Source organism: Trachemys scripta, chromosome 6 (genome assembly GCF_013100865.1).
Source record: "Trachemys scripta elegans isolate TJP31775 chromosome 6, CAS_Tse_1.0, whole genome shotgun sequence".
Taxonomy (NCBI): Eukaryota; Metazoa; Chordata; order Testudines; family Emydidae; genus Trachemys; species Trachemys scripta.
This window is the reverse complement of record NC_048303.1, coordinates 13830522-13839965: the sequence shown is the minus strand read 5'-3', so window position 1 is coordinate 13839965 and position 9444 is coordinate 13830522. Positions and strand designations below refer to the sequence as shown.

At 47.4% G+C, this 9444-nt stretch overlaps 1 protein-coding gene across 1 annotated transcript in view; it reads left to right on the top strand.

Annotated features, from left to right (window-relative positions):
* The first annotated feature begins 3966 nt into the window (after positions 1 to 3966).
* MYO5B (myosin VB) overlaps positions 3967 to 9444 on the top strand; it is a 395508-nt gene continuing 390030 nt past the window's right edge. Inside the window, exon 1 of the mRNA XM_034774043.1 lies at positions 3967 to 4202. Within this exon, the coding sequence (XP_034629934.1) occupies positions 4176 to 4202 (27 nt within the window). The 5' untranslated portion in view covers positions 3967 to 4175. The remainder of the gene's footprint in view (positions 4203 to 9444) is intronic.

The following is a 9444-nucleotide window of genomic DNA, read 5'->3' as shown; positions in this document are numbered from 1 at the left end:
CCATCTACAGTGGTTTAAAGAAAATTCCCTGCAGTTAGTGAAGGAGTAAACAACCGTGGCAGAGCACAAGTCCTAATAAGCACATTATTTGTCCCCATATGCAAAGTCTTTGCAATGAAAATTAATAACACTTTACACTTCCATAGCATCTCCCTTCCCAGGATCTCAAAGCATTTTCCACCCATTAATTAAGCATTACAACACTCCTGCAAGATGCATTTTATTATCCCCGTTCTACAGTGGAGGGAATTGAAGTATGGAAAAGCTCAGTGGCTTGCCCCAGGTCACCCAGCAAGTCAGTGGAAAAGCTGGTAGCAGCACCGCAGACTCACAGTATTGTTGTTCGCCCAGTAGTCTATGCTCCTTTCCTGAGGAAATAATAGTACGTTCTAATAGTTTCATTTAACTAGTGCCTGTCATCTGAGAAGCTCAAAGCACTTTACAAAGGTGTCTGTATTTTATGGGTGGGAGAACTGAGGCACAGAAAGACTAAGTCACTTGTCTGTAGCCTCATTGATAGAACACTGGACTGGGACTTGGGAGAGGTGGGTTCTCTTCTTGGCACTGCCACTGACCTGTTGGATGACCTAGGGCAATCACTTCCCCCGTGCCTCAGTTTCCCCATATTGTAAAACAACAGTAATGATACTGACTTCTTTTGTAAAGTGCTTTGAGATCTACTGATGAGAAGTGCTAGAAAAGAGCTAGGTATCATTATTATTAAGGTCCCATAGTGAGTCAATAGCAGAGCTGGGTTGGAAACCCCAATCTTCTCCTTCCCCGTCTGCTGCTTTAACCACTAGACCATGCTGCCTCCATAAGGAAATGCTACACAGGCCTCTTATCAGGGAGGCAGTTGGAAGATCTTTCCATTGTCATTGAGAGCCTCTCCCCTATTTTACAGTACCTGCCTTTCCCTTTAGGATTAATACAGGAAGTAAACTTTAACTCTGGATGCTACTGCTGCACTCTGACTGTCAGCAGGACAAAATTGTGACACACCTAGCAGCCCTTTGGGCCACACACGATCTTAAAGTAAGTGGGCATAACTCCATTGGAGCCACTGGTAGCACTTGCTTATACCAGGGATGAATGTGGCACCTTGAATATTACAATTCTCAAGCTAGGTGGCTTAGTTTTGTTTCTGAAGAGGATTAGTTGGAATCATTTGTCCCATAAGCCCAGATCTGTATGCTGTTACCAAAACTTCAGCTCTTCTGATGAAAGCACGTGGAGTCAGTTCAGGCCACGCCTGTATGGGGCCATAAAACATATTTTACTTGGCAGCTCAAGGCTGACACCCAGTACTGCTGTTGACATTCGCCTCCCAGAACAAGGAAGACCCGTCTCACCTCCCGTTGTGAGTCAGAAACAGGCCCATCCTTCAACCTCTTGAGATCAACCCTGGAGCAGTGCCACCACTGCCCAGCAACACCAGAGTGGGCAGAAGCCCTACACCATTCCTGCTGAACTATTTCAGTGCCATATTGGAGGAATTACAATATTTCTTTAAAGAGATTGCCATCACAGGGTTCTCAGTCACTGATCTCATGCTCCCAGTATGAGAAAGGGCAGAACTCCACTCTAGAGTGACCAGATGTCCTGATTTTATAGGGACAGTCCCGATTTTGGGGTCTTTTTCTTATATAGGCTCCTATTACCTCCACCCCCTATCCCGATTTTTCACATTTGCTGTCTGGTCACCCTACCACTAACACAAGACTTTTAAGCCTTTGAGGCAGAGTTAGGGGAGTTCAGCCATGTCTGGTGCTGGGAGCATGAGACTCAAGACTGAGAACTGTGAGAGGATATCTTCAGATAAGGAGATTGAAAGGCAAAGACTTATCACTTACTAGTAATTTTAAGTATCAGAGGGGTAGCCGCGTTAGTCTGGATCTGTAAAAACGACAAAGAGTCCCGTGGTACTTTGTAGACTAACAGACGTCAAAACGTCTGTTAGTCTATAAGGTGCCACAGGACTCTGTTGCTTTTTAGTAATTTTAAGAAAGAGTGATAGGAAAATTACCTTCCTTAAAAAGTACTGGCTCAATATAGAATCAAGCAGCCAAGAGGCAGTTTTCAGTGGGCCTATACTGCTTTTAGAATGGTTGGTTATCAGGGGAAAATAAACAAAATTCAAAATGAGATGGAAGGAGAAAATGAAAGAGAGAGAGAGCATTCTGGCTAATGATACTAGAGCCCTCAAATGCACCTTATTAGACCCAGCAGAGGAACCCTGCTCATTTTAGATACAAATTTATCATGATAAAGGCTGTAATATAAATAGATGGCTAGTTACTACATTACTACCTTGTTTATTAGTATAAAAAAAATTGACACATCAGCAACATTCAACTGAATAATTTGTGTGGGCTGTGGGGGTATAAAGATAATTTAGGCAGCATCTCACAGGTATCATCCTTCCCACATTGGATTTAAAAAAAAATAACTTTCCATTTGATGCAATCTGGTGCTTTCTAAAGAGCAGGCCCTGATTCATCTCTCACAATAGTTTATGCTATTGTAACATCACTCATTGTAGAGTAGTTAATCCTGGTTTCTTTACACTAATTTTAAGAGAGAGCAGGTTCAGGCTTTTTGTCTACTGAACTATGCTTAGGAGGCAGTGGTAAAAGCCACTCTAGGCAGAGATTGTTTAGGACAGCTTTTGCAAGATTTGCTAGACCAGGCACAAAATCGGTTCATTTCCAGCTATTTACCATGGTGTTCCATGATGGGGGATGGGGGGGTGTCAAACAAGCAAAAAACAACAACCAACCAAAAAAAAAAAAAAAAACCCAAACAAACCCCACAACCCTCAACCAAAAAACAAAAATCAAAACCAAACAACCCTCCCCCAAACCCTTCCCAATAACATTTACTGGACCATCCAACCCCCAAAACAAACAAAAACAATTTCCCCAAACACAGCCTGGGTGCCTGGGGAGCAGCTCAGCAAGCAGGTGCTTGGGGCAGCCAAGGGGAAAGGGCGGCACATCGGGTTCTTCAGCAGCAATTCAGCAGCGGGTCCCTCGGTTCCTCTGGGAGGGAAGGACCTGCTGCTGAAGTGCCACCAAAGAAGAAAGCAGCACTGGAGCTGCTGCCCAGTGAGGCTTTCCCCCCCCCCCCCTGCTTGGGGTGGCAAAAACCCTGGAGCCGGCCCTGCTGGGGAGGTAGACCTTCCCAGGACAGGCTTAGCAGTGGGCAGAGTTTGGGTGGAACTGTCTCTGCTAGAGGCAGGGACAGGCAGGGGGTGCTGTAACAATTTGTACAGTGGGGGTGCTGAGAGCCATTGAACCAAACTGTAAACCCTGTATATGATGGGAACCCCTTCAAGCCAGGGAGTGCAGCAGCACCCGCCACACCCCTAGTTCCAGCACCTCTGGGCAGGGACAATCCTTCCACTTCCATTTGAACCTCAGCGATCCAAACGTGACCGCGACGTGTGAAACGGCAAACGGGGTTAGGCGGCAAAACTTTTCACGTGGCAAAGAACGGACCCTCCCTCCATTATTTCAAGCCACTTCCCCCACTCGTTCCATTTTGCTGGCTCCCCCGGTGGGGGCGGGAGGGGACCGCCACACACCGCAGGGCCTGGCTGGGGCTCCCTGCCCTCTCGGGAGGAAGGAGGGGGCTGTGCTCTGGCCAGCAGGTGGCGGCCCTCGCCTAGGTGCCCGCCCTGTGCGGAGAGAGCGCGCCCGGGAGCTGTGGACGCAGCTGGTGCCGGTCCCGGTCCCACCCGCGGCACCTGGGAGCAGAAACGGAGCGGAGCCGGGCTGGGCTCGCGGCTCGCCCCCCTTCGCAGCTTGCCGACCTGGGCCAGCAGGCTCCGGGCTCCCCCGCACCTCCCCATACCTGCGCTGGGAGCGGCGTGCGAGGCGGAGCTGGACCTGCCGCTTCCACCCGCCTCCTCCTCGGATTGATAAATAACTTCAGCCGCGGCGGCGGGTGCGAAGGTCGCGTCCGGCTGCGCAGCGGGAGAAGCCCCGGGGCGGAGATTTGAGGACGCTCCCTGCAGCCCCGTGGCCCGGAGCCATGTCGCCCGGCCCCGTGTGAGCCGGGACCCTCGGCGCTAGCAGCCTCGCGGCTGGGCTGGATACTCAGGGGCTGAACTGCCCCCGGCTTACCGCGCCCTCCATCCCCGGCTGCGCCCCGCGCCGGGTCCCGGCCAGGACATGTCGGTCTCCGAGCTCTACACTAAGGTGAGCGGGGCGGGGAGTCCCGGGCTGACCCGCGGCGGCCTTTGAATCGGAGACTATAACACCCCCCGGGAGCCCCCTGCCCGCCACCCGTGCGCGCCTCGGGGAGTCTCCGGGGCTCGCTGCTGGCCGCGCCCCGCAGCCCCTGGGAGCGGGGGGTTCGGGAGCTGGCGCCTCGTTACCGGCTGCGTTAGTTTTCTGCCCTTCCTGGGCACCCGAGCCGGGCTCCTGCTGGGTGCCCAGGGCGCCCCTCCCCAGCCTGGCCGGGAGGCTGCCCGCTGGGGGTGCGCAGCGCTGCGGGTTTTAAAGCCGATCGGAACTTCTGTTGCTGTGAGACGAGAGGGCGGCGGCAGCATTTTACCTGGAGCCCCGCACCTGGCGGCCTCTCTCTGCTGCTGTGAGCTGGGCACCCGCACGGCCCCTCTCGGTCTCCCCGGGGAGCCGCTCGCTGCCTGTTCCCTGAGGCCCGGGGCGCCCCGGGGCCTGTAGTGTGGCCCCGCGCTGCCACCCACCCCACGTGCGGCACCTGCCCCTAGAGAAACTTCCTGCCTCTGCCCCCCGTGCGCTGTCCCCCTGCTCTCCAGGGCCAGCTCCTTCCTCCACGCCAGCTGCAGGCTCGCTGCTGTTAGCTGGACCATGCTCCCCGCCTGTAATACCCTCCATGCCGTTCCCTCCTCCGCTCCCCCACTTTGGTGCCCCTTCGCCCCTGCATCCATCCACCCACCCCATTCTGCAGGGCCATCTCCCAGTGCACTGCATGGCTTCCCCCCCTCCCCCCGTCCTAGCAGACCCTCCTTCTTCTCTGCTGGCCCCCCCGGGCCGTTTCTGCAGGACCATCGTGGTGACACTGTTTATGGGGGACCGTTTATTATCTCTAAAAGCAAACCTCTAAAAGGCTGATGTGGGAGAAGCGGCTGCAACTAATTGAGTGTGGGGGGCTCCGGGAGTATTAATCGGTAGAAAAGCCAAGTTGCCATGAATCAGTCACATTTTCCTATAAAGCGGTGTGTAAATTTATGGTGCTACAGACCTGATTTAATTAATATGGGGGAAGAGGGCAGGTTAAGTTTAGAAGGAAAAGGCTTGTCGGTTTCCGCCGAACTTGGCAGGCTCAGGTAACTATGCAAAGGTTGGGCTGAGCCGTAGGCGGGGAACAGCCCGGAACAGGTGTGCAGAGGAAGGGAAATGTCAGAGTTGTTGCTGCAGTTGTCACATGAAAGGTTAGGGGACTGGTGACACTTCCCAAACAGTTGCAAGCAAGCGGTATGTGTTGTTGACAGCCTTTACATTTAGTATTCTGGCTATTTGCTTTGCTGGCTCTAAAGCAAAATGCCCCTGTATCTTCCTCCGTGCTGACCTGGGGAAGCAGGCTAGGACACAGCCCTGTCCTCGGATTGTTGGATCATGTAGGAAATGTGGACGGTCCCTTGCCTGGCACTGAGGGTGTTTGTTCCTTACCATACAGGTGGGGTGTGTGAGAGTCATTGAGTCTACCTGGGAAACCCGCAGCAGGCTAGCTACTGTTTGCACTGGGAAAGGACAGAGTCTCACTGAAATAACCGCCAGAAAGAGATTTAGGCAGCATTTTTTGGGGGGGGGAACCAACTCAGCAACTTGTAACAATCCTCCTATTATAGTTTAAAAAACAAAACCTTGATACCCTCCTTTTCTGTAGCACAGAAGGGGAGGGGACAGAGGCTCATGATTCCTACTTTGTTTTTATTGCATCAGGCACCTACATAGGGTTTCTTAAAAAATAAAACTTTTTTTTAAAAAAGAAGCCTTGTCAATATAAAATGAACTGAAATGGGGACAGCTTAATGATGCTGTCTAGTTTAGATTGAGTCTCTTGGCTTATATTGTCTGTGCTGTCTGCTGGAGTGAATGAATGTTGTATGCCCTCCATGGGATTTTCTCAGAAATAAGATGTTTCTCATGAGACCAGACGAGCAAAACACTTTAGCTTTGGTATATATCAGCATAAGTAGTAACATAAGAATTATGACCTGTATACCCAACAGGTTTCATTAACAATCTCTAAGCAAAACAAAATAAAACAACTTATAAATTCCAGAAATAAGTAATTGTAAGTAAAACTAGGCAAAGCAACATAAAGTAAAATTATTAAAATCCATGAAATGCTGCTGTTTTAACCCCATCATATATGGTGGGTATTCTATTAAAAGAGAGAAATTTAACACTTTTTTTTTTTTTTTAATAAATCAGTTTGGAGTGGGGTTGTCCTCTCTCGGTTTCACAGCCAGTCACATTATTGATACGTATTCTATCCTATATAAACTTTGTGTGGAAGCCAACACTGTAAATAGGTGCACATAGTGTGTATCTGTGTTGGGGGGAGGGTGTGTTTGCAGACATTGCTGTTTGGTTTTTGGTTTACTTAAAGTTTGTGCTCGATATTCAAGGAAAGATGTGAACAGTAGGTGGTGTTTGAGTGGGCTTATCCCCCACACATCTGACTAGATACTCTTTCACTTCTGAAGGTAGGGGCAGGAGAGTGCTGGTGGTCTGACCTTGCCCCTTCCTAAGCCCTATGAAGTTCCTCTACTTCTATGGATGTGCTACAGGGGTTGGACTCTGCGAGTCAGGAGAAACAGGACTAGGGAGATTCCATGGACCATGCTTTCCTTTCCCAGAACCACACTGAAATTACCCAAGGAAAGTCATGCTGACTTGTTTTGTTCCTCCACTATGTTTAAACTTTTCCCGCCCATTCTTTTATCCCAGAAGGTAATGGGCTGAGGGTTGCAGCCAGCAGGAAGTGTTACAGGGACTGAAATATGTCTGGGGATCAGGAAAAAGTATGGGGCCCTCAGCCTCTGTATGGATGATCCTGACCTTTGATGGATGTCCAAGATGGGATGATTGGCTGAAAACTTTGTGACTGGGCTCTAATGGAGTTTCTTGTCCCCTGTGAAATTTTCACCATGAGGATGATGATAAACTACACCATTAAAAAAAAAGTTTGCCCCGCATGAGACCTCTTTTATGTTCTTGAAGCAGACCTGTCAATGTTAGAATACTAGCAATGGGAGAGTGACATATGTTCCCATTTTAACACTCTTGGTTTACATTGTGCTAGGGGAGATTTTTTGTAGGGAAAGACCAGAAAACTGTAAATATGGTGTTATACGACAGTTGTTTGGTTTTGTTTTTCATTCTCCTCCTTCCCATTTCAGCTGTGTAAGGTTCTTCACCATATACCAAATGTCTTTCTTTAGGAGAGCCATCCATTTACATTTAACTAAATCATTTGAACTGCAAGGGTTAGCAAAGTTGTTTTAAGCCAAGTATTGTGATCCCACAGTCTACCAGTTGCTTGTTATACCAACATGCTCACTATGGCTGAGCACAGGGTGGGTACAAGAATTACTGAAACCTTCTGATTATGATGAGTGGTCTGTAATCCTTTTGCTAGCCTTGCACTCTGACATATATCGCAGCCTAAAGGAATACGTGGGGGCATGATGTGATATAGAGGGACTTTCATGGGCTTTCTGTACTGGGATGAATTCCACCCTTCCCGTACAGGTAACATTGGACCTGGGTTTGATGCATTGTACTGTAGTCTTAGACTGAGTGATCACCTGTGAAAGCCTTTATCTGATTTGTTAGCCAAAAATGGTTTTTGTTGGATTAACTGAAATTTATACACAAGATTTTTTATTTTTTTTATCAGTGGATAAATGTGGTATGAACTGCCAAGATTGCAACTATTTAAAAAAAAAAATTCTGAGAATTTGACATCAAACATGCCAGTACTCTAAAGGTACTGTAATTGTTTAAAAATATGAGCAAAAAATTATTATTTTCTGGTTCCTGCTATTCCTAAAATCTATCATTATAATCTATTACAGGTAACATAAATATTTGTAATAAGAATTTTTTCTGATACTTAGGGCCTATGCAAAAAAAATTCACCAGCAGTATTATCAAAACTCACCCCTGATTCTTACATTGCAATGAAAAGAAAACAACGAAGTGATATTCTTGTATGTGGTGTTGAGGCTATCTTGCCTAGATACTGACAGATGTCTAACATATGCTTTGCAGTTGGATAAAAGCACCTGGTGATACAGAAAGCTTATTGCTGATCGCTCTGTATACTAATGACCCATTGTGCATAAAGAAAATTGGTACATAAAAAATTAATTGTTTAATCTTTTGGAGCATTATTCCCTCCCATGCAATAACTTGATGGGGAAATAACGTCTGCTGCTCCAACTATTATAACTACTGTGGGGAGTAGCTAACTAAACAAGATGTAATAAACACTGTAATAGTTAAGGGACAGATTCTGCCACTTTGTACTTTATTCTTTGATTTAGTCTTTATGCCTTGGTCCTGTTGATTTCAGTGAGTCTACTGGAGGGGTAAGGTGCTTTTCAGCATTAGTATCGGTGGCAGAATCTGGCTGTAAATAAACTTCATTATCCTATGCCGGAGAGGAGAGAAGTGAGCTACTTTTCGCTGGATCAATAACATTTTCTTCCTAGTGGGTATTCACCCACGAAAGCTTATGCTCCAATACATCTGTTAGTCTTTAAGGTGCCACAGGTCTCTTTGTTGCATTTTCTTCCTAGTTAGGTCTGTTAAACTGTGTTTATAGTCAGGATAGAAACACTGACCATTAACTATAGCTGTGATATGTGCTTATCCGTAATGTGCACGTTTTTATACGTTTCTTTACTTTTGAAAAAAAGTTGTGTATTTTAGTGTAGGAACAACATCAGCATGTATGTTTGTCAGCTAATTGTCATGACAGAGCATACTGCAGCAAAAGGGATGCAGGGAAAATAACTAGGACTTTTTCCAGCTCATGTTTCGTCAGTGGAACAAGCTTGATGGATAAAAGGACCAGTGTCTGGCGTTCGGGGAGGGATATTGCTGATAAAGAAAGACATAATTGGCAACAATCTAGATCTTTATTTCTCCTGGATGTTTTGTACGGCGTGTATCAAATTGTTTCCCATTTTAAATAGGAAATGCTTGTTAATATTTGCAGTGTGGGTAGTGCCCAAAGTCTCCAGTCAGGATCTGGGCCCTACTGAGCTAGGTGTTGTACAAACACATATGAAGCTACAGCCTTTGCTTTGGGGAACTCCAAGTCCTAAAGGAGAGATTTGAGACACATCCTCTTCCATGTTTGAAGGGATATGCCAGTAATTCCTGCTCCTCACCAGGTGCTTTCAAAGGGCCTGATGGTGAGATGAGCTGTGATGCGTTT